The 24,174-nt window shown below is 46.6% G+C and overlaps 1 protein-coding gene across 2 annotated transcripts in view; it reads right to left on the bottom strand.

The window, feature by feature from the left end:
* MYO7A (myosin VIIA) overlaps positions 1–23,931 on the bottom strand; it is a 62,528-nt gene extending 38,597 nt beyond the window's left edge. Inside the window, exons 1-16 of one of the 2 annotated variants that reach the window (XM_050712003.1) lie at positions 23,800–23,931; positions 21,179–21,292; positions 19,681–19,833; positions 16,155–16,172; positions 13,047–13,231; positions 12,389–12,510; positions 10,407–10,549; positions 10,196–10,309; positions 8,868–9,021; positions 8,242–8,339; positions 7,255–7,374; positions 6,395–6,537; positions 5,923–6,133; positions 5,285–5,420; positions 4,694–4,800; positions 2,455–2,511 (exon numbers count right to left, since the gene is read on the bottom strand). In XM_050712003.1, the coding sequence (XP_050567960.1) occupies positions 2,455–2,511; positions 4,694–4,800; positions 5,285–5,420; positions 5,923–6,133; positions 6,395–6,537; positions 7,255–7,374; positions 8,242–8,339; positions 8,868–9,021; positions 10,196–10,309; positions 10,407–10,549; positions 12,389–12,510; positions 13,047–13,231; positions 16,155–16,172; positions 19,681–19,833; positions 21,179–21,292; positions 23,800–23,931 (2,007 nt within the window). Of the gene's footprint in view, positions 1–2,454; positions 2,512–4,693; positions 4,801–5,284; positions 5,421–5,922; positions 6,134–6,394; positions 6,538–7,254; positions 7,375–8,241; positions 8,340–8,867; positions 9,022–10,195; positions 10,310–10,406; positions 10,550–12,388; positions 12,511–13,046; positions 13,232–16,154; positions 16,173–19,680; positions 19,834–21,178; positions 21,293–23,799 lie in introns of those variants that run through there. The other variant, XM_050712007.1, reaches the window with a different exon arrangement.
* Positions 23,932–24,174: the final 243 nt, after the last annotated feature.

The following is a 24,174-nucleotide window of genomic DNA, read 5'->3' on the forward strand; positions in this document are numbered from 1 at the left end:
TTTTACATCAGCCTCCTCCTGCATGGACAGGATGCCAAGGCTGGAGCCAGCGTTCCTCCTGCCTCACCTGAGAATCACACCTCTTCCCTTATTTCAACAAAACGGCCAGAAAAAAGGAGCAGAACAGCCCGCTAACATGGCCTAATGAGGAACTGGAAATAGAGGTTTATAGAGACTGCAACATTTTTGGGACATAGCCTGTCTCTTCATCAGTGTACATACAGAGCCCGAGGAGGATGAGACCTGTGTATAATGGGGAAGGAGGAGCAGCAATCACAGGTGCTGTAACCTGGACTGGGGCACTGAGTTACCGCTCAGCCTCAAAGGACAAAAATAAAAATACAGAAGCAAAAGAGAAAAATAAGACAAAAAAGAGAATTGCAAGATTCACAGGGAAGCATCATCTCAGAAGAGAAGTTCAGAAAGACATGCAGCCCAGCATGAAATTCAGACATGCTCCAGTGCTGCTTCTTTTTGGCACCTCAGCCTAGCTTTAAAGATGCAGAGACATGTGGCTGCTTGCAGTAGCATAAATACAAAAATACAAAACACAAAAATACAAAAAGTCAAGGCAGGACATCAGCAGCAGGACACAAGGGGACATTCCCCTGGCACAGGGTGCCTGAGATCCCCAGTGGGGATCCCATCAGGACGCGTCCCAACATCTCTGTGAGGCTGTAAAATCTCTAGGGACCTATTCTGACTCCTCCCTTGGATGTCTTGGACACATTTAGGTACTGATTTAGGGCTGCGAAAGCAAAAACCAGTTCAGCCCAGCTGCATCCTGTGTAGTCAGCGGATGAAGGTGGACTCTGGGCTATGGAACTTCGCACCTCTTTAGGATTGTAAATGGTGGATTGCAGTCCTGATCCATGCCAACAGGACACCGTGCTTGTCAGCCTTTTTTTCTGAAGTCTGAGGACACTGAAGCTTACTGTTTGCTGTGGGAAATGTCACTGGGGTGGCCTCCAGATGAGCACTGACAGTTGAGGACCCCTCACAGCAGGTTCTGTGGTGGCATTTGGTGAAAAGACGGTCTCTGTCCCCAGGGATGTGCAGTCTGGAAAGTGCCTTGAGATACAAATCTGACACTGGATGTATAACAGTGCCAAGTGTCACTATTTTGGGCTAAATCCCTATTTTATACGACTCACTGATGGAACGTCTCCTTTGGCCTAGTGGTTCCACCCTTGCCTCAGTGCCTAACAAATACGACCAATTATTATTCATTAGAAAACTTACAAAACTTGAGGCTATATTATGAAAACAGTCATGACAAGAACAAGACTCTTAGAAATCATCAGTGTTGCTTGTCCAATTTCCCTCTGTCTCCTGTTGTCATCAGAGAAAAAGACTGGCATGAGAATTTCTGGGAGATTTTGTACAATTCTCTCCTGCGCTTCATTTCACCGTGTCTTAATTCAGGAAGGATTTTCTTTTTTGGTGTGGGGCATTGCTACAATCCTAGAGCAAGGCCCAGTGAGATTCTGCTATCCAAACACCTTGCGGATGTGATATGGAGGGGAAGGAGTTCAGCTCTGGAACAAATGGCTTGGGGTCGTTTTGGGTCAGGTCGCCCTCATTGGAATTCCAAATCCAAGCACCCTGAGACAATGCAGAGGTAAGAAGGGTTGAAATTCAGCCCATGCAAAGATCTGAATTTAGAAAGCCAGGTCCCTCTCTAGCAGAATCCCTCGGCTACCAGGAGACTGTTGTGGCAATGTGGGCAGAGTCACAAAGCTAACAGCACAAAACCTTTAGCACACGTCTCTACTTTATGGCCAAACATCTAGCAAGAAAGGTTTGGAAAGCCATCAGAACCAGTCATGAGTTGAGGTGCAACAGAAAAGACGAAGAGAGGTGCTAAGAGCCTGTTGGGATGAGCATGCCAATGTTCAATATTAACCGTGCCTTTGAAGGCTCAGATTTGAGCTCTCACAAGTCATGAAATACCCTGGAGACTGACAGCATTTCCAAGCGACGCAGAAATGCAATCCAAGAGTCACTCTTTGCACCAGAGCCATCAGATTTCTGCCCCAAAAGTGCAAAACAGGGCTGGATTTGCAGCTGCTTTGAGGATTAATGTCCCACTGAAGCCAATGGTGGCACCAAGATAAATTACATTCAAATCCCACACATGATCAATCTGAAGTTAATTAAAATGACTCAAATATCAGAATAACAAAACCAAAACTTTGTCTGGGGCTGGTTCTGATTTTATCCAAACCAAATTCCCATCATTACAAAACTCTTTTGAGTTGAATCTTACAAACAAATGGCACATACTTCTGTAGCTACACAACAAGACCTAAAAAATGCTCTTCATCACGCCAATCACTTGAAATGGATCCTCTACAAATAACACAGGGTGAGCAATAAACCAACATGAGAAAAGCACAGTTCTCACCAAGGAGAGGTAAATATGCAACAGAGAAACTCATTTATTCAGTTTACCTTTGGTGTGGGTGTGGGCGACTGGTCAAAAGTGCTGGATGCATAGCCACAGAGAAACTATGTGAAGCACAGGTAAAACAAACAAACAAACAAAAAAACATACAAAACAAAAACAAAAACAACAAAACGAACAGAGACAGAGAAGAGCAAATAGTGAAAAGAAGGAATAACCGAAATGGGAGCCTGACTTTGTTAGTCCTGGAGGTTCAGCTGTTAAAACATCCCATGAACAAAATGTGCTAATTCTTGGATTTTTGGCCATCCCCCTCTTGGCTTTTCCCATCTCTCTCGAGATTCATATCCCTGAAGCTGAGGGAGCCACCACTGTCCAGCTCTTACTTCTTGGAAACATCTCCTCTCTATCTTTTAACCTCACTAGCTATCCATCCAGGGTCAGCCAACCCTACTCCTCTCCCTTGCGCATCCCTGCTCTCCTTTGACTAGGTTAGAAGATGCCAGCAAAACAAACAAATTTTCACAAAAATCCTAAAGAAATTGCTCCCCTCCCCTCCTAATTTTAGTCAGATAGCTTCTACAGAAATGAAATTTTCACCGATGGGAAAGCACCCAGATCTGATCTATGTTTTTCCCTTGACCAATCTCTCATCTTCAATTTCCATCTCCCCTGCTCCTTCTACCTGTTCCCGGAGCAAGCAGTGCTGTTGGACCCTGATGGCTGGTTCCTCAGGGGAACCATGGATAATTCCCACTGAATCTGTTGTTTTACCCGACACTGTTCAAAGCAATGTTGGTGGAAAACAGTGGTAAAATCACCTTTGCCCTATGTCAGCTCCTACTTGTCTGAATGCTTTTGTTTTCATGGTGTTTAGGGATTTGTGCTCTCTCTTAGCATGTTCACGCTAACATGGTGCATGATTAGGGGAGATGGGACAGAACCTTCACTCCTCTTCTGGTTCCATATCAGGCAGGTTGCAAATCTCTCATTCAAGTAAGAAAAGCAGAGATCATTAAAGCATCAAGGCACGGGGAGCACCATTCAGGACAGATTCTGAAGGTGCTTAATGACAGCACGGTGACTGGAAGTATAAGAGAAAAGGGTTATCCCCCAAAAGTGCTCTGATGTTTTAAAAGGTCTCAGTTCTGAGGTCCTATACAATGCCCAGGTGGACATCTTGATTTTGCTGCAACATTTTGCCAAAGGACAGCTTGGTAGGAGTCCCCATGACGAGTTCTGCAAAATTACACAAACCTGAGAGCTCCCTCTCCTCAGTTCCCCAGAGTGCAACTCTGCTCTGCCCAAACAAGCAAGAAATCATTTCCAAGGTGAACTGCAAAGCTTGCGTCGAAAATAAAAAGCGGCGAGGAATAAGCAATAAAAAGCAAAGGGAACGGCATCACTGATGCTAAGGGATTTAGTGTCCGGTTCAAGGGGAACACCACATCTGGGGACAGCTCCAAACCCACTGGGATTGTCATAGAAATTGGTAGCTTGATGGGAGCTGATAGACCTCATCTCATTCCTAACAAAGTCAGAAGGATATTGATCATTCATCTCAAAGGGAGCAAGGCTGAGTGCCTAAGGGTTTTGAATAAGCCTTGCAAAAGTGCCTGTAGCCTATTTTAAGATTTTTTTGGGGGAATTTAAATATTTCTTGTCCTTAACAGTCAAAGGAGCTCAGCACTTATATCTATTTGGCACTCCTGAAAGTCCCCAAGTCCCTTGGACCATCAGTGGCATTGGCTTAGAAACAGGGCTCCAATCACTAAAAAACTTGGTTGCTTTGGAAAATCCTATCCTGACATCATTTTAGTGCTGTATCTGCAGCTCCTTCAGAACATCTATTTGGTTTTCATTTCTCACTCTATTATATGCAGATCTGGAATATTATAATATATATATATAAGGGCTGGCTCTTTCTGTAACATATATAAAGCTCTCTCTATATATAATACATATATGGCTCTTTCTATAATATATATAAGGGCTGGCTCTTTCTCTCTCAGATCTCTACAATCACGAACCTTTTTGTTCTTGTCCCTATACAAGTAGTAGAAGAGCAATCACAGCAAGAAACAACATTTCACAAACTGCACGGTGTGAGGGTGGTTGTACCTGTGACACCCACCACATTCACATTTTTGGATTATTGGCTCATGGTAACAGGTTTGAAACACCCCAAAGAGCGCCAGAGCAATCTGACCCTGTGCAATTTCTTCCCCCTTCCAGGAAACTCCTCCCTGTGAACAAAGATCTTCTCCCGCCCTCTGCATGCATTACCATCGCCACATCTGCTTGGAAGATCTGCTTGATGAACTTGTTTTTTGAGGAATGCACCAGCTGAATGATGTCTCCGTGCAGCGTGTCCCTGTTTTTCTCCAAGAAACCTGGAGGAATAATGGGACAACACATAGGTCCATGACACAAGGTGACACAGCCAGTATGTGCCCTGGACACACCCTCCGGGTTACGGGTCTACTGGCTTCCCTTGGGGAGATAATGAGGGTCGCATGCAATCAGGATTGCAGGGACCCGGGAAATTTACCCAGGACCTGGGTAAATTTCATTAGGAAAAGCCGAACAGAAATGGTGGAGAGGGAAGAGAAAGACAGACCAAGAGAAGGAAGACAAAGACTGGGTAAAAAATGCACATGGTGCAAAGCACTGCAATTCTGTCCAGGGGACACACAAGCAAAAGAGCATAAATTTCTGCAGCTCATGGGCACTGCTGAAAGGCCAAGGGATTACAGCCAGAAATGGAGCACACTGATACTACTACGGGCTGCCATCCAGCTCTACTCCATCACAGCAGCAGCTCACCTTCCCCCGAACATCCCCTGAGACCTGCAGTGCCTAGGAACCACCCCATACCTTTTGTTTCGTAGTAAACAATTCCAGCAAAGTGGTTAATACCAAACTGGGTTTCATAGTTGTTCTTTGGAGGTATATAGTTGGTGTTCAGCTTGTGCTGGGAGTTCAGCTTGTGTAGCATCGTGCCATCTGTCCCCTGTGCACACAGGAAAAGATCTGACGTTTAATCAGGGTTTGTCCCATGATACTCATTTTCCAATCAATAATGCATTTCTTTTTTTTCCTCATGGGGCAATGTGTATGTATTTTGACAAGAGATGTGCTGGAGGGGATAACTCAAGTACAGAAAAACAAATATCTGTGGTGTGTTGTGCTGTATTCAAAATAGTCCAGAAGGAGTATATTTAACTTTTTATTTTTCTTAAATTTTCAGTCAGAGGCTATTCTAGAGCCCCTTACAGGTGTATTATTCTATCAGAAACTCTAATTTCTTTTAAGCTTGACTGTGGTACTGATGGAGTAATAGGAACTACAAATAGGTAACCAACAGATGAATGTGTGATATATCAAATGTGTGTTATATCTTCCTTGGCTCCTGATTTGGAGCTGATCAGACCTCTCAAAGTGGGGCAACATGCAAATATAAAGGGGGTAAAAATAGGGGAGTCACTGGAAAGAGGGCTGAGCTCAAAACACACCTTGGGGAACTTGCTCTCCTCATCAATGAGGGAGATGATGTTCATGGGCTTGATGGCAATCATGTCCAAGGCATCCTGGTTATCAGTGAACTCAATGTGCTGCCAGTTGATGTTCTCCAGGTTGTACTCCTCCTGCTCCAGTTTGAAGACATGGCGCACAAAAAACTGCTGCAGGTTCTCATTTGCAAAGTTGATGCAAAGCTGCTCAAAACTGTGGAAGGAAGGACAAGGAAAGGTTGGTTTAGGTGCACCATAGTCTATCTTTCTCCATCACTCTCCTGTGCTTGAAGCAACGTCCTCAAACCTTGTCAACTACTCAGTAAGGTGGCTACAGGCTAAAAATTACCATAGTGGTCCAGCTAATCTGTTTTTCTCCCCCAAAACAATGTCACAGAAATTATACATGTATAGGGGTGAGCTTGGGGTGGTAAAGGAGGCTTAAGGCGTAGTTCTGCTTTTACAGGCTCCATACCTGTTCACGGTGAAGTTCTCAAAGCCAAAGATATCGAGGAGGCCGATGGATCTCCTGACACTTTTGAGTTCCTGGGAAGGAGGTCTGTAAATCGCAGCGTTGATCTTCTCCACGATCCACACAAAAAGCCGCCCATAAATTCCCTGCAATGTCCCGAAGATGGAGCTCACTGAGACAGGTTAGCAGTTTGCCCTACTAGTCTGCAGCACCGCTTCACCCACAGTGGCACAGACTCCCCTAAAGCACTGGACAGCCCCCAGGGACACAATGACCAACAGGATGGCTATGCCAGACTTTTGGAGTGGTTTAAAGCTGCCTGAGGCACTGTGTAGATCAAGGACAATGGACCTGAAAGCCTAGATTAAAGACAACTCAAAGCAAAATCCCAAAATTAGATTCTTCCCTATATGCTTCCTCTAAACCTTATTACCATGCTTTATTTATTGGTACAGTTTCACTTCTATACAAATGCCCAAATCCTGAAATTCAGGTGTAGGTGTTGAAAGAGCTGCTCTGATTTATAGTAGCTGAGGACCTAATTCTGGAGGTCAAGCTGGAACATCTTCCTGAAGCTGATGCAAAGTCATGTCATGATGCTGGCTCCTTTGAGAGGTCACCTTTGAGTATGGACAGTCTCAAGTCCTGACTGCAAATCCCTTGAGGACCAGGCTATCTAGATTCGTTCCATCTCAGCTCTTTGCACATCCCAGTGCCAACACAGATTTAAGGCCACCTGGTGATTCTAGCTCACACAGACCCCATGCAAGACACTTTTCCCACGCAGTGGATGCTCTGGTCTCAAAACTGGCAGATTTCTTCATCACATCAACAGGGACAGAAGGGAATGCCCTAAGGTTTACCTTTACAAAAGCGTCCCTCACATCCAGGGCTTGTTCCATGCTGAGAGGGGTGGACACGGTCTCACCCCTGGTGATTATCGTCCGGCTGGTGAGGCAGTTCATCACGTCCTGAGGGTCAACCTGGCAAAGGCACCACCAAACAAAAATGCTGATATTATAACACAAGAGGTCCCTACAATGGCCTGGGCTAGTAGCCTGGACATGAGTGGCTGGAAAAAAACTGTACGGACCTCCAGGGCTGGAGGTGAGTAGCTTTTCTTAGCTGTACAGGGAAAATAAATGATGTCACAGGCACTTTCAGAGAGACTAATTAATATATGTTTCTACAGTGTTTTACTACAGCACGTGTTCTTTTGGCTTAGTGAGAGAAGTTAATGAGACATGGGGAGTGGAGATGAAAAAGCAAAGCCTGCAAAGCCCACCAGCACCATGTAGCTTTGCATCCCCTTGAGGTTTGCATCCCCTTGTACTCTTGAGGTCAGTCCAGGGAAACACCCAGCCCATAAAGTCCAAGAAAACAGCCTGCAAATGGCTAGGGTAACACTCTGGGACCAACAGAGCCCATGGTGGCAAGCTGGTGTCCCTAGAAAGCGCTGTCCCATGGGGGGAGGAGGACACTGAGGACTGCTCCAGCCACTCCATGGTGGTTTGGGTGAGGGTCATCTCACCTCACCTGATGCACACAGAGAGCTGGACGCCTCTGTCTCAGCTGCTGTATGAGCTTCCTTTATATCAGTGAGAGAGACTGGCTGTTTTAGGGACTAAACTATTTTGGATGTCCTTTTTCAGATGATGTGCCATTAAAGCAACAGTTCCTCTCCACTGGTGTGAAGGGAAGCTCAAAGGAAGCCAGCACAGGGCCAAGTATGACTTTGCCAGGCCTCTTCAGCCTCCTAGAGCTGGCAGGGCAGAGTGCCTGCCTCAGGTGAGGCTTTCCAAGCCTTGCCCCAACCCTGGGAGCGTGGGGACAAGCCGAAAAGGGGAAACCAACACTGCAGAGCCACTGACCTCCAGCAACGATGCCGCGGTGATCAGTGACGCTGACTGGACAACCTCGCAGGCATCCAGGTTGTCGTAGGTCCGGGCTGGGGAAGAGAGGCACAGGAAAAGCGGTCAGCAAGGGAGGCAGCTCTGCGGGAGGTTGGTGGGCTGAGGGAAAGGGTTCCTCAGCCTTCTGTCTTCGTTGCCTCCTCCTGGTGGCCAGGCAAAATCTGGCCATCAGAAAGGAGAAGTTTGTGTGGCTGCTGGCTGCATAGAACCTGCATTCTGCTCTGCAGGCCACTCTAAATTACTTATGGGGTGAAAATATTTCTAGCATGTAAGTGCTTTAGGCTTCTGTTTTCCAGAGAGGCTTTTATATCAACACGGCACTTCTGATGACAGAGAGGCCTGGTACATTTACAAAGGCCTATCCGATCACCCAGACCCTTCTCAAATGCCCCATTAGTCTTTCCTGGCTCTACTGAATGGCCCCTGGCCATATTCAACCTCCCTTAGCCCAGCATCATGCCAGGTGGTATGGATACAGCCCCTAAGCTTGGCTCCTTCTCCCCATGGAAAATAAGGAGAAAAAGCAGTATCTTTGAACCTATCTTTGAGTTTTGTCCTCTTACCTTCGTACTGCAGGTTCCCCATGTGTAGGATGGCAGCCAGCAGCTTGGAGATCTCCCAGTTCTCCGTGTCGGTGAACATAAGGACCTTCATGGCGGAACGGATGTTGGCGTACTCCTTGCTGTCATCCCTGCCGTCGCAGGTCGTGCAGTTACCCTGGGGAGGCAAGGAGGCCGCAGGGTGAGTGGGGTGAAGCCGAGTGTGTCCGGCACAGATGGGGTGACCCTAAGCTCTCAGGGCTTTGCTGAATTCCCCCCTAATTCCGCAGGTGTTTTGTGTAAGGAATAAATAAGCAAAAGATGATGATGAACTTGTGCATCTGGCTCTGCCCTTTGGTGCTCAGCCTTGTGACCTGCACTGCCCTGCTGTCCTGAGCCATCCTGTGTCTGTCTACAACCACAGCATGGTTTGAGTTGGAATTAAGGGACATCCAGCTCCAATCCCTGCCACGGTCAGGGCTCCCTGACCCCAGCCCAGGCTGCCCCCAGCCCCATCCAGCCTGGCCTTGGGCACTGCCAGGGCTGGGGCACCCCCAGCTCCTCTGGGCAGCCTGGGCCAGGGCCTCAGCACCCTCAGAGGGAAGAATTTCTGCCTTATCTGCAGTCTAAACCTGCCCTCTCATAGTTTAAAACCATTACTCCTTGTCCTATCACTGCACTCCCTGATAAAGACCCTCTCCCCCTCTTTCTCATAGATCCCCTTTAAGAACTGGAGAGAATCAGTCAGAGAAAAAGCTCCTTGATGTGAGGATAAAAAGCCAGAAGGAAACGTGCTGGAGGTTTTCAGTGATTCCTTGCTGACGATGGGCCAGCCTTAATTACACTTGCTGCTACCAGTCCTGATGGCTGGTGACAGAGGTATGGAGGGAGTGGGGCTGGAGGTTGCTGGCTTGGTCCGACACCAAGCTTTGCATGGACAGGGACATAGAGCAGAGATGATTCCCACATAGTATGCTGACGAGAACACATCATCCAGACACACACTCATCCCCTTGCATCATTTCTGCAAGAGCACTGACCCGTATCTAACACCCTGGTTATTTCTAAACCAAGTGGTCTGGGCAAAACCCACCCAAACTATCCAAGCCTGTGTCCCATTTCACAGAAATAGTGGAAATAACTTGTTTTACACAGGCTAAGGATTTGATGTCAACCTGTGAGGTTTGCAGTGGTGGGACAGAAATCCCCCTGCCTGTGACTAAGGCTTGGGAAGGTCCTAACCAGGAAAGCAGCTCCTTGGGGTGCCGAGGAAGACCTCGCATTTCTCCCTCCCTTGCTCATAAGCTCTCACCACACCTTCCCTCCAAACCTCTGCTCCGCTGCGCTCTCACCATCGCCAGGTAGTTGTAATCCGTGGCTTTCCCAAGACCCAGCTTCTTCTTCTGCTCCGCCGTCATTCCTCTCAGCATGCAGTAAAACACGTGGTAGTTCCTCTCGTCCTGGGCCTGGGGGAGAAGAGCCACCGTCGTTAGCTCAGCGACCCTAATGTCACCACGAAGGGTGACGGACCCGCTGCCGTGCTGGGCAGACCTGTCACCTCACCTGCCGGCAGACGCGGGACTTCTCCAGCAGGTACTGCTCGATCTTCGCCCCCTCGATGGCTCCCCTTTTGTTGAAGTGGATGTCGATGTACTTCCCGAACCGGCTGGAGTTGTCGTTACGGATCGTCTTGGCGTTCCCGAAAGCTGCGGAGAGGAATTGCAATGGGTCAGAGACGGCCTGGCGCAGGGATGGCCGTGACTCTGGTGTCCTGGAGAAAAAACAGCTGAACAAATGAGGCTGAAAAGCAGCCCCAGCACCTTTCCCTGACATTTGTCTGGCTCAGTTTCAGCATGCAGAGACAGGATATACCACAGATAACTGTCCCCAGAAGTAGGGAGAGGAGCATTGAGAATGAGGCATGGGAACTGGGTAAGCTTACTGAGGAAAAAGGGCCAGGGCAGCAGGATTTGGGAAGCAGCTGGTGAAATACAGACAGGTGGAACAGACAGCAGCATGCGAGGTGATGGTGTGGGGAAAATGACAGGGATGCTGATGAGAGATTTGGGGACTGAGGCAGAAAAAGCTCATCCTTTAGGTAAACACAGAGGGACTAAGCCAGCCTCCAGAGGGAGACCTCACCCTGCAAACTCCATCCTTTGTGCGGGTGCGGGCTGCTTGCAGGAGCAGCATGCCCTTGCATTCATATTTTATTATAATTGCCCTGGCATTTATACGCGTTATTGGTGCTGGAGATGCATCGGAAATACAAAAGCTCTCTTCCCCTGGGTCGTAGCATGATAAAGTGCATGTTCAGCCCCCCTTGTGCCTGCCACACACCACGGGGCTTTGCAATGCCAGCCTCTGGTTGCGTCTTTGTGCCTGGACTGAATACAGTTGAAGGATGCTCCGGCGGAGGAGAGTGGAGAGGGAGAGCTCAGCTGGTGTCTTGCTTCCAGCGTTATTCATGGAAACTGTTAGGATATTCATATTTCCATTGATTCCTATGGGGGGCTACTTACCAAGCAAACACTGCTCACTGTGAGTAGCAGGGGGAGTAAAAATGCCGTTATTCTTTAAGGAAGAGAGGAAGAATATGATGCTCTTTCTGAATAAATGTAAAGGGCCCATCCTGCATTATGCTGGGAGGCTCAGATCACCTATTTAATGTACAGGCATCCAATTAAAACAGTGGGGCCGGTCTTTACAGTAACAGCTTGCTGATATACACATTAAGGGCAACAAGCTGATTCTTGTTATCAGGTTCTTTCTTGATCTGTCTTTATTTTTTATTATTATTTATTTTTTTATTTTTTTTCTGCATTCTGCTGCTGTCTTCTGGCCCTGGAAGGAAATGGTGGGGTGTGCTATTGTGTACTGCCAGTACAAGGTCTGTAGGCAGTGATGCTCTGGTCAATTTAATCACATGTTCTGCTGAACCAGAGCAAAGAACAGGAATAAGATTTTTGCAATCATGATCAAATAAACCCCAAATTAATTATTTAAAGGAAGCATTCATGTGATATCTGTGCTCTGCATGCAGTTGTAATTCCAGCACGGGAAGAGGTGGTCTGATTTTTTCGAAAGAGCTTTGTGTATTTGCTGATCGGCGTTTTTGAAATCCCTGACTACACAGGTAGTTAGGCAAAATTCAGGTTTCTGTTTTGAAATTTGGGAAAAAATATCCCAGTTTATATGGAAAAGAACATAATTTTTATTTTTAAATTAATAAAAAATTAAAAATTTCAGGTCAGCTGAAATATTTCATTTTCAACAACAGTTGTTAAAAATATTCATGCAAAAATTGAAAGTCTATATCAGAAGATAATTTTGTTGTGAAAAATACAGATGGAAAGGTATTCAATTTAATAAATGCTTGCATTGTTGCTTTTGATTTTTTAAATGTTATTGCTTTTTGAAACTCAAAATGCAACAAACAGTGACTTACATTTCTCCATATTTTGTGATTCCGGAATCTCATTTTTTTTTTTAATTTTTAATTTTTTTTAGCCTCAGAAAAATGCCTCCATTGTCTGAAACCTCACCTTCCAAGATGGGATTTGCCTCCAGGACCTGCTGCTCAATCCAGGAGTGCTGGCCACTGATCGCCGCCAGGAACTGCAGAATCAGTTTCGTGCTTTCTGTTTTCCCAGCTCCAGACTCACCGCTTCAAAGACAACAGAAACTGAGGTCAGCGAAAGCCCTGCTGCACCCCTGCTGATGTCCCTCTCTCTGTCTCTGATGTCTCTGGACCTCTTGTTAATGCGAGCAGGACAAGCCACTAAGGATGAGCTTCCAGGATCCCAAAGGCTGGTAGTATCCAAATGGTAGCACACAGTACAGGACAGCTTCCAGGCAAGATACAGACTTACTTTCCAATTCACATGGCCAAATTTTTGTTTGGGTTTGGGTTTCTCCAGCAAATACCATCATGAAATCATCACCAAGAAGGTCAGGAAGCACTTCCAGGAGCAATCACCATACCTTGAGCCTGTGGTCCAGGGGTGACCAGTCCCATGGGGCAGCTTCACCACAAGTTTTGAACTGCCAAAATTCACTAGGAGGCAGACTGAGAAATACTGTGAATGCGTGGATGGAAGACCTAATGCCGCCTTCTAATTTCTGATTATGTTTGGCGAGCTGTTCCCCAACTACCAGCAGCCTTTCCCAGGATATGGCTCATTTGGAAAGTCACCAGCTCACCTTATGATGCAGCACTGGTCCTTGTTGTTGCGCTGCATGTTGAAGTAGCAGTTGTCGGCAATTGCAAAGATGTGCGGTGGCATCTCCCCGATCTTCTTGTTGGTGTACAGGCGTATCTGCTCCGGTGAGTAGATGGGTAGTAGCTGGTAGGGGTTTACTGCCACCAGTATCGAGCCGGTGTATGTCTGGAGGAGAATCACATGAAGGTTTATGGGGACAGTGAGACATTGCTGAGAGGCTTTGGCAGCTTGGATGGAGTGTAAAGGCCAGAAAAAAAGAAATTTAAAAAAAAAAAAAAGAAGGTGGATGAAAGGTGATGTTTAAGTCAAAAACGCTTGCAGGGTGGAGCGTGGAGCAAAACTGGAAGAGAAGCCCCAAACGACATAAATCAGCTCATATTCATTCCTGCTCATGCACAAAATGGATTCAAGACTTAATTCATACTTCAGATGTTCTCAGTTAAGCTTCAGGGTTCCAAGTCAACCATAGATGCAAAAATATCCCCAGAGCCAGCGCCCATCTGCACATACCTAGTGCACTGCATGAGAAACCAGGGATGAAAAGGGCCTGGAGACCACTGCCCTCAAACCAGGACCTGCTGGATCTAAATTGTTCCTGATAGAGGTCTGCTTAACCTGTTTTTAAATATTCACAGCTAAACCCTTTTGCTAAATTTCCATCCTCCACTACCATCTCTGTCTGACCGAACCTCTCCATGCTGCAATTTAAACCTTGTCCTGAGAACATGAGGATGGCCCACAAAGTCCTGACACATCCCTTCTCAGCTATTTCTGAGTCATTTTGGAAATGGCCTTTTGTCCATCCCCTGCTCTCCATGGCACTAAAATGAGCAAAACTGTCCTGGGCCTCAGGCAGCAAAACTCTTTGTGGTGTCTGGCTCGTTCGTTTCTGCCCTTCCTGGAGCCATTTCTCTCAAGCCTCTCACCAAAGAACTCCTGGCCTTTGCCATCTCACTCAGATGCAGCTCTGATTTTGGGAGTTTTGGTTACATCACATTGGGATGTCCTTCGCCAACTTCATCCATATAAAAGTTGTTGTCTAGAGCAAGCAAGTTAACAGGGCTCCACCTTGGGCTAACCAAGGGCAGTAGAATGAAGGCTCATCCAGGAAAAAAAACATCATTCCAACATAAAAAATATATCTTACAGCTTTTCAGCTGCATGATTTGAACCCAGAAATAAGCCTTTGGCAGAAAGAACCAAAGTGTCTCAGGCAAGGATGCTCATGGACCATGAAGACTGTCTCTCCATGCTCTGCTGGCTGCTCCTCTTTTTTGCATATCTCAAACTTGCTGATAAATAAAACGAGTCTGAGCTTCAGAAGACAGCAAAATAAGTACCAGTGCTGGTGGGAGGGCTGGGAAGGGAGAACCTGGCAGCCCCAGGTTGAGTCGCTCCCTGTATAGCCTGATATCTATCCCTCAGTCATGATGGAAAGGGCCTGAGAGGGGCTAGATGATAACTTATTTTGCGTCATCTACACTCATCTACATCTCCACCAGCTCTGGCTTCCTAAAAGACAGCCAGTAGGTGGCAATTGTGTCCTATGGGAGTGATGCTGAAAGCCCTCCCAGGCTGTCACTTTGCAGCCTCATGGCCAACGCCGGAGAAAATTAACAATTTTCTGTTCACCCTAGGTGAGGTTTAAATTCACAGAGGAAATAATAGCCCTGTCTGTAACAGTGGGTTATATGTCAAGAAAGGAAAAAAACTCTTTAAGCTCAAGGACAAAGTTGTCACAAATACAAAAGGTGGAAATTGGCTGTGAAATAATATAGACTGGTTGTTAGAAGAAGCTACTGAAGTAAGGAAGCACTGAAGTCCCTGAGCAGCTTTCTGCAGGTAAACTTAAAAATTAGGGAAGGGCTGTGCTCAATTCCTGAGTGGTGTTTTGCCACCAAGATCCCCAGTGACCCCTGAGTTCCCTTCTAGTCCTGGGTGAGAGACCTGGGAGACTGTTTTCATATTTTATTACCAAGCTAATTTAAGGGGTATTTCTAATTTTCCTGGAGCGTCTTCTCAAAGAAAAAAAAAAAAAGTAGAAAAAAAAAGAAAAAAGAAAAAGACTCTTTGCAGAAGTCTCTGAAATCCTGTGTTTCAGCCACATTGGTCTGCCCTGCCCCAAATGCAGCCAGCGAGCCTACTAGAGGAGTTAACCATTAGTTGCAGGAATGTTTTCTGGATGCTCTTGCTGACCCTTCCCTTGTGATCTCCAAAAGACTTTGTCAGCACAAACTCTTGTGCTATTGCTTGCTGTCCTAGGTCATTCCTAGTTGATGAATACTCACAGTTTGCCCACTTCTCGTAGCTGACAGCATGCAAAACTCTGTCTGCTTTGCTGACGAGGGGCCAAAGGGCGCCTCCAAGGAAATACTGTCTCTTTGGTTTCTATTGCTGGGTGAGAGCAAAGCCTCTCTGCCTTGGGAAAATCAAACTGCACCGAAAGGCAGAGGCTCTGCTGACCACTTACATCAGAAGCCGCATCTCGGTGCAAATGCATTGCTGCCTGCGTGGCCTACACTGTAAGTAGCCCCAAACAAAATCCTTTCTGAGCCTGCTTCCCTCACTATTCACAGTGCCATAGCTGACTTCATCTGGATTTTTATGGGGTTAAAGCTCTACCAAACATTACTGCATTTTGGCAACAAGAAAGCAGCAGCAGGCATTGCTTTCGTCTCCAGATAAAGGGACTTAACCTTGCTCAAAGTTCAAACACCCACCAAATACCCTTGCTATTCAGCATGGTTTCTCCCAGTGCATGAAAACCAAGGCATGGACAACAAGCCCTCATTGAAGCTTTTCACATTTTGATGCAGAAGTTTCTTTCTTACACATTGAGGTCATTACTGAGAAGCACTTAAGGCGTTAACCATCCAAGACCACACTTTCCAGCTCTGGGAAGGTGTCACAACCTCACCACGAGGGCCAAGCTCCGCAGCAAATGGGATGGTGCTCTCAATGCATTCATGAAGCAGCAGCAATGGTATTGCAAATTAAAGGAGAATGCCACGATGGTGAACAGAAACAAATGATCCAGTGGATGGCATGGCAGTGATTACCCGTGACAGCTCCACGAGTCAGTACTTACCCTCCCGCCGCAGTTTGTCTTACGAGTAAAACGTGAGGGAGGAGAAAAAGGAAAGTTATATTATGTAAAATTATTTCATATATAAAATATATAAATGTGTTATTCGAGCAGAATCACACCCTCTTTAAAGCTGAAGGGATGAGGAAACAAGACAGACAGAAGACCTGCTGCAAAAGTCACCCTTCACTCCTAAGGCTTGGCAATCCTATCAGGCAGTGAAGGCAAAGTAACACTGAGCATCACCATCTTTAAGACAGAATAAATTATACCTCAGATAAAAAACTCACTTTCTCATTGGGCTGGGTATCCCTACACACATGGCATCCATATGGTGTCTTGGCTTTGCAAAATTGCCATCAATATTTATTATGCCTGGCACAAGTTTACCCCTGCTACTGTCACAACTCTTAAAAGATGAGACCTAAGGTTGGGTTCCTGATCCTCCAATAACACACACGCAGACAGGAATGTTTTTTGTGCCTCTCTTCTCTATCAAGCTATGTGCTCCATGTCATTTCGAGAGTGTGTCCTGGTTTCAGTTAGGACAGAGTTAATTTTCCTCCTAGTAGCTGGCAGGGTGCTATGTTTTGCATTAGGATGAGAAGAGAGCTGATAACATGCTGATGTTTTAATTGTTGCAGAGCAGTGCTTACACCAAGCCAAGGACTTTTCAGCTTCTTGCTCTGTCCTGCCAGCGAGCAGGCTAGGGGTGCAGCAGGAGCTGGGAGGGGACAGACCCAGGACAGTTGACCCAAACTGGCCACAGGGGTATTCCATACCATCTGACATCATGCTGAACAATATATAGGGGTGGCTAGCCGGGGTGGGGGGCCGGCTGCTCGGGGATAGGCTGGGCATCGGTCAACGGGTGGTGAGCAATTGCATTGTGCATCACTTATTTCGTACACATTATTAGTAGTAATACTATTATCATTATTATTATTATTATTATTGTTATTATTATTTTCCTGTCTTAATAAACTGTCTTTATCTCAACTCCCAGGCTTCGCTTTCCCATTTCTCTCCCCCATCCCAGAGAGGGAGGGGGGAGGGTGAGCAAACGGCTGTGTGGTGTTTAGCTGCCAGCCAGGCTAAACCACAACAGAGTGTCATTCTGATTTTGAGATTGAATTAAGTGCTCTGTGGGGCCCAGGATCATGGGCTGCTCCCCCAAAGCCGTTAGTGGTGCAGAGCAATCACAGCACCTAGGACCTCTCTGATGCAAGTGCAAGTGGCTAACCCCACAGAGCTGGTTGGCCCAAGGAATGGCTTGTAACAGAGGAATCTAGTAAAGAACTGGCTGCTAAAAGTCTTGGGAGTGAAAACGAGCTGTTTGGAGGCGCTTCTCTCCAAGGATGCATTTCAAAGAATCACAGAATCATGAAGGTTGGAAAAGCCCTCCAAGATCATCTGGTCCAACCACCCCCCTACCACCACTGTCACCCACCAAACCATGTCCCCAAGCACCACGTCCAGCCTTTCCTTGAACACCCCCAGGGACGGGGACTCCACCACCTCCCTGGGCAACCCGTCCCAATGCCTGACTGCTCTTTCTGAGAAGAAATGTCTCCTCATTTCCAACCTGACCCTCCCCTGGCACAACTTGAGGCCATTCCCTCTGGTCCTATCACTAGTTACCTGAGAGAAGAGGCTGACCCCAAGCTCCCCACAACCTCCTTTCAGGTAGTTGTAGAGAGGGTGATTCTGTGAAACAATGTTCTTCCCAGTGTTCATTTGTGTTCATAATCCCCCTGGAGGCCCATGAATAGCTTAGAGCGCAGAGGCAGAGCCTTTGTGAAGGAGGAAGTTTTATCTGCCGGCAATCTGATACTGCACACGTGAAATCTTATCTGGGGACCTCTCGTCACTTAGCGAGGCAACAGACACTTGCCTGATGACACAGAGACCCCCAGGAGAGACACAGGGACACCACTGAAAAAATATCCAACATGAGCCCAACTTCCCCACAGGGCAAGAGAGAGCTGTGGGACTCCACTTGGTGTTGCCACAGGGTGCCCACAAACAAGAGAAAAAGGGGCAAAGCTCAATGGATAAATACAAGTTCACTCAATAAGCCAATCACCTGCAAATTACTGGTTATCTGTATATCCTGGGTGGCATTCAGATTGCCTGAATTTAGTTATCCACATGATCGTTACATCAAACTTTGAAGCTCTACATGTGCTGAGCTGGAAGTGGGAATGTAGTCCTCAACCCCAACTTCCCTTCTAACCTAACATTTTCTATGATATCTAGGGGTGCCTTTTTAGCAGCTGTGTCCCCTTCCCCTAGATCTGAAATTCACTCATGAAAGAAAAATATATATTTTGTAGAGCCAGGGCCAGAGGGAGGTGGTCAGCCATTTGAACAGCCTTTATAACAGAGTGATGGGTTCTCCATCACTGCCCAGCTCTAAACCAAAACCATCCTTTCAAAAGGCACTGGACAACAAGCAGAACAAGCAGACTTGATATATAAAATAATGGATATGGTCTGTTAGTTTATGCTGTCTAGTAGATCAGACTGTATTGCAATTCCCTCTGGCCTGAAAATCTTGTAATCTCTAGAGCCTTTTAATGGTTAGATCCCCCAAAGCCTTCAAAGGCACAGCAGGAGCTCAAAAAATACCAAATTTTCCGTATTTGCATAGGCTGTTTAAGCACCTTTGCTAGTGGTAAGCACACATACTCTTCAGTTCTGCCCCAAGAACGTGCACCAGACTACCCCGTATATTACAGCACGCTGATAAAGCCAGCATGAAGATGTGAATGCTGACTCGTGCCCTGTTTGGGAGATGGACTTTGCGGTGCTGTCACAGAAGAATGGTTCACTTCTGGCTGACTCCCTGTAAAACCCTTGATTTCTAGATGTCTGGCTGGGTTGGAAAAGCTGCACTGGGTCTGCTGGATGTGACATGACTGAGCTGATCTAAGGAGGGATACTGCTGTCCTCAAAGATCAGCTGTCAGGATCCCAGAGCTGACAGGGTATACACACAGATGGGGAGTTTTGGAGCTGTTCTGTGAGCTGCTCACTTCACTGTACCTGGTTATCCCTTTGTGCACCTCCTCATCCCTCCTCCATCCCTTGCAACTCCAGCAATTGCTGCCTTCACCCACCTGGGCTGAATGAGTTAATGGTGCAGTGGGAGAACGCAGAAAGACCTCATCAAGTTCGTGGTCACCAAAGGCTTTAGGATTACTACAGCCTGCACGTGGCCTGGGTTAAACTGCTTATTGTGTGTGCATAAACTTGATGTGTGTCCCAAAAACTTCTGCAGGGGCTACATAAGGAGGTGGGAGGGACTTTGCCTGTTTCTTATGGCATGGGGTCTTCAGCTTGCACTGGGGCATCCACAAACTTTGCAACCTCTCCTCTACAGGAGGACAACACCTTGGGGCAGAAGCCCTCCACCATTTGGGTCCTAGAAACCCAACTTATCTGAATCAGGGATCCCTCCCCATGGGTTCCCCAGGGCTAAGGAGAGCTGGGGGTGAGGAAGAGATGGATGTGAGGAGGACACTCACATAGATGAGATGCTCTCGGTAGCGGATCAGCAGGTTCCTGAGGATGCCCGCCTCGTTCAGGTCCCCCAGGCGGATCATGTCCTCCACGCCGTGGATGGAGGTGGGGTGCATGGGCTTGATGTGGCTGGCATTCTGTGGGGAAATCCAGTGCTCCTGGAAGAGGATGAGGGCAGAGAAAGATAGGTCATGGGAAGAAAGGAAAGGTCCGCCCCAGGCAGAAGGACCGGGTGGGAGAACATACATGGGAGAGCACGCAGACCACAGCTCCTATCCCCAGGGCATGACATTTCATTTGAAAGATTCAGAGCAGAAGAAGGAAAACATTTTTTGGTTTACTGGAGCAGCAAGAGACACATGACATTAGCCATCCTGGCAGGAACACAATCCAGGGCAGCACAGGCGTCCAGTGCATCAGGGGAGTTTTTAACAAATACCAGTCTGTTCGTCCCTTCACACAACTATATTTCCACATCACTGGTTAACCCTCTGCCACAAAATACTGCTAAGCAGAGAAAAGATGTTTTAGAAAACGAGAGAGAGGTGTACAGGAGTGGTAAATTACAATTTTATTGACAGAATGCCATTTAGATGGGTCACTTCTAAAGGGATTCAAAAGCCACTGCAAATTGGACACAAGGATCTGGCTGAACCAAAGCTTCTCTCTACCATTCTTGAAGGGAAAGAGAGCATTCACAGTTACCTCAGGTGGGATAAAGAATGATAAGGGACGGGAAACCTCCACAGTTCACCCTCTGCTTGTGATACAAGTGTTCCTGTAAAATAGCAATCACTACAGAGGTAGAGGTGGGAAACTGAAGGAGAAATTGTCTTTGGGCACGTCCTGTATTGGCAGGGGGTCAGGAAGGACTGGGTACAGCAGAGGAATAGCAGCTGAAGGTGGTTTCTCTCAAAGCCCTACCCACATGTGTTTTGGAGGCTCTGTCATCATTACACTCAAGAAGCTTCTCACGATTTCACTCCCAGTACAGCCACAGAAGGAGGAACACAACGTTATCTCGTCTTTACAGTTGATTTCTAAGGATATTTCTAAAGCCATCATGACCCTTTCATCATGAGCATCCTTCCTCTTATTTCTGTAAATATTGGAAATGAGCAAAATTAGATCTGTTAACTGTGTTTGAATGGGAATGTTGTGTTGTCTCCTTTTGGTGTTGTAGGTTGCTACTCCCCAGCCTTTGTAAACTCTCCCCACACGTTGATTTTTATTTTATTAACTTTATTTTTATTTTATTAACTTTATTTTTAGCCTGTGTCTTCCTTGGCAGGAGTTTGGTTCAGAGCTGGGACTGTCTCCAAAGCTGTGGCCCCGTTCCAACATCCACTGGTATTAATGGAGTGAATCCCATCATCTTTAATGAGATTCAAATTGAGTTTTGCTTTCAAATAGCACCTGAGATCATGCTTTTAATCCTACCTGGGGCTTGTGCATGCACCAGACGTAGAGCTGAAAAGCAAAACCGCAACCCTTTGTACGTACATTGCCTTCGTCGTCCACAACTTGGATCTGTCCGGAGTCACACAACTTAACCACCGCTCCAATGGGGACATCGAATTCCCGACCGGTTTTGAGGTCCATCCACACATAATCCCCCTGCAACCAAAGAGAGGACAGTGCAGAAGACTGCAGAAGGCTCAGCATCCCTTGGGATAGAAGATGCTGAAGTTTTCCACCCAAAACATTGCTAAAAGTCAAGTGAATTCCTTTACAAACCACACCACCCCTTCTTCCCAAATGTGCCCTGTGAGGCAGAGCAGCGGGGTGGGAGCAGCGCTGGTTTTTACCCAGCTAAAAGGGGATGAGTAAATACGGAAGAGGTAGGGATCCTTCCTCTGGAGGTCTCCCAGCAGCAGCAATTTGTAGGTGGGCTCTTTGCATGCGATGCTGCTCAGTGGGTTGTATCTGCTGGGAGTGTGTTGGTCGGTAGCTTCCTGAAGCCCTGCAAGCTTTTAGCATCCATAAAATCAAAGGAAGAGTTTAGTGACAAATAGCATGAAAATCTGTGTCCTTTTGAGTTTCAAATGTGCCACCTCTTTCATTTGAGACCTCTTTGTTTTTGTTTTGGGAGACAGAGCAAGCAGTTAACCCCTATCCACCCACTCCGTGTCACTGGTGATCCTACAGACCTCTGCCAGTCCTGCTCATCAGCTCTGCGGGTATTAAATTACTCGAATGCAAAAAGGCTTTTAAGAATATTTTTGTTCCTCAGTCCAAGAGCAAAACCAAAAATAACCCAAAACCAAAGTCCTGAGCAGGATTTTCTGAAACAAGGCGGAATTATTTCCCACCCCTAACCTCAATGTGACGAGGCACTCCAATTAGGAGCTACCTAGTTAAATTATCATCGGGCATCTTTGCAAAAAACAAGAAGAGCAAACAGCAGGAAGGATCCCTCTGCATGTGGACTCTTATAAGCTCTTTGAGTAGCCACTACCAACCTTTTCCGTGGACAGAATATTTATGGATTTGGTTTGACCCCGGGGGCTGATGAACAACCTTCAGCCCCACTCTGGGCAGTGGGAATTGGAGATGTACAACAACAAAAAAATGGTCAAGCACACATCTGTCAAGTCGCCACTCCCTAGGACTTCAGATAGATGTTAACTGGTGAATGTCACAGGGATGTAAGGCTATACCCAGGGATCAACACATGGAGAAATGCTACACACGAGGAGTCCCCAGACATTTTATGGTAGAATCCACACTTGGCAGCTGATTAACAAAGTCATGTTGCTTACATGTAGCTGAGGAGCTTTTGTCTGTGTTCCCTTTTCCTCAGAAGGCCATGCTACAGAGATGTAATAAATATCTTCACACAACTCATTAAAAATATAATATTGAGATATTTTTCTCGTTAGCTGTCTTATCTCACATCCTATAACTCGGTGGAAAAGGATTAAAAAAAACCCACATGAATGCAGTGTCATCTGCAGATACATTATAAATCAACTTATATTAATATTTATTTCTCTGCTCCTTTGATCCAAGACTCTGAAAATATTTCAGAGTGCTCAGTACTCTTATCCTGCATGCATAGCTGGGCAAATTCATGCACAGTGTGGGTAACTTGATCAAGGTGTCAGCAAGAGAAGAGGTGGGGAGCTCAGTCCCTGCTCAGCGGAGAGCCCTTCTGACACCTCAGCAGCTGTGTAAAAATGGCTCTAGATCAAGAAAACAAAACTTGTAATGCTGCTTTTTTAAAATTTGCTATCCCCAAAGTAAATTTCTTCTGTACTACCCCTAGGACAACTCCTGTGCTTTGCCTGCCTAATGCTCAGGATGCTAGTTCCCTCAAAATGCTCTTTCTAAGCAAATTAAAATGTAGTTCTTAATACTTAAGCAACTAGTATTAAACAAAAAAAGCAAGTCTTATGGGATGGGCTAAGCTGGTAAGCTCAGAAAGGCCTGGCTGGGTTGAAAATTAACATCACCTATTAAGGCTGCTGACATATTTCATTCCCCCACTTTAATGAATTTCATATAAAACCCATGGAAATCAGTTACACTCCTTCTGCTGATGCAATCGCTTTTGGATCAGCCCAAATAACAGCAAATATACTGGGGATTTTAGGGCAAATCGGGGCGATTCATGCATTTACCAGCTCCAGTGGATGGGCTCATAAGTTGCATAACCTTCCTCATGCCTGGCCTGTTTGTTTTCCAGAACACACAACAGAGCAGTGAGAATCCCACCAACCCCTTTACAATACCTACATGGCCCAACTCTTCCTCCTCAAAGCAGCTTCTAGGTGCTAGAGACCTTCCAAGTGCTCTGGGGCAGATCCTGTGGTCAGGACCTCACACCCTAAAGGCAAGGACGGCCAAACAGAGGTGCAAGAAGAGGGGGCACCAGGAGGGGTGCACAAAGAGATCATCTCAATTCTGGAAGAAGATCTTCAGGAAGAGCTTCCAAGTGCAAAGACAACGAGGTTGCACCACGGGGGAGCGATAATGCTCAGGGTGAGGGGTTAGAAAGGCTCCGGAGGAAGGTGAGAGAAGCTGGCACAAGAAACACAAGGATCCCACCAGACAGTGAGGTGGATTTCAAAGTGGTTTAAAAGATCCCAGCCGCATTTATAGCCTGGGACCCCCTATCTTACCGCTAAAATCGTCGTGGGCTTCAGGGCCTGGTTGACATTGCGGAGCAGTGTCCATTTGCCCTGGTCTCTCTCCTGGTCTTCCACCACCTCAGGGCACGGCTGCACAAAGACAACTTTCTTCCTTTTTAACATTTCCAAAGTCTTGCAGTGGTGTTTGCCCCTCTCCTTCTACGTGTATCCCGCCATGGATGCCAGAGAGCTGCAGCTGGTTTGCTTCAGACGTCCAACACGCCTGCTGGGCGCGAGACACCCACTGACCTCATTCACAGCACGGCTCTTGGGACAGATCCGCTAGCAGAAAAATTTCCACGCACCAGCCATGGTCCTCCACTGAACTCTAGCTGAAGGCTGGGAGCCCCAAGGCAAAGTCAACAG

This window comes from Cygnus atratus, chromosome 1, assembly GCF_013377495.2.
Source record: "Cygnus atratus isolate AKBS03 ecotype Queensland, Australia chromosome 1, CAtr_DNAZoo_HiC_assembly, whole genome shotgun sequence".
In the NCBI taxonomy this organism is placed as follows: Eukaryota; Metazoa; Chordata; class Aves; order Anseriformes; family Anatidae; genus Cygnus; species Cygnus atratus.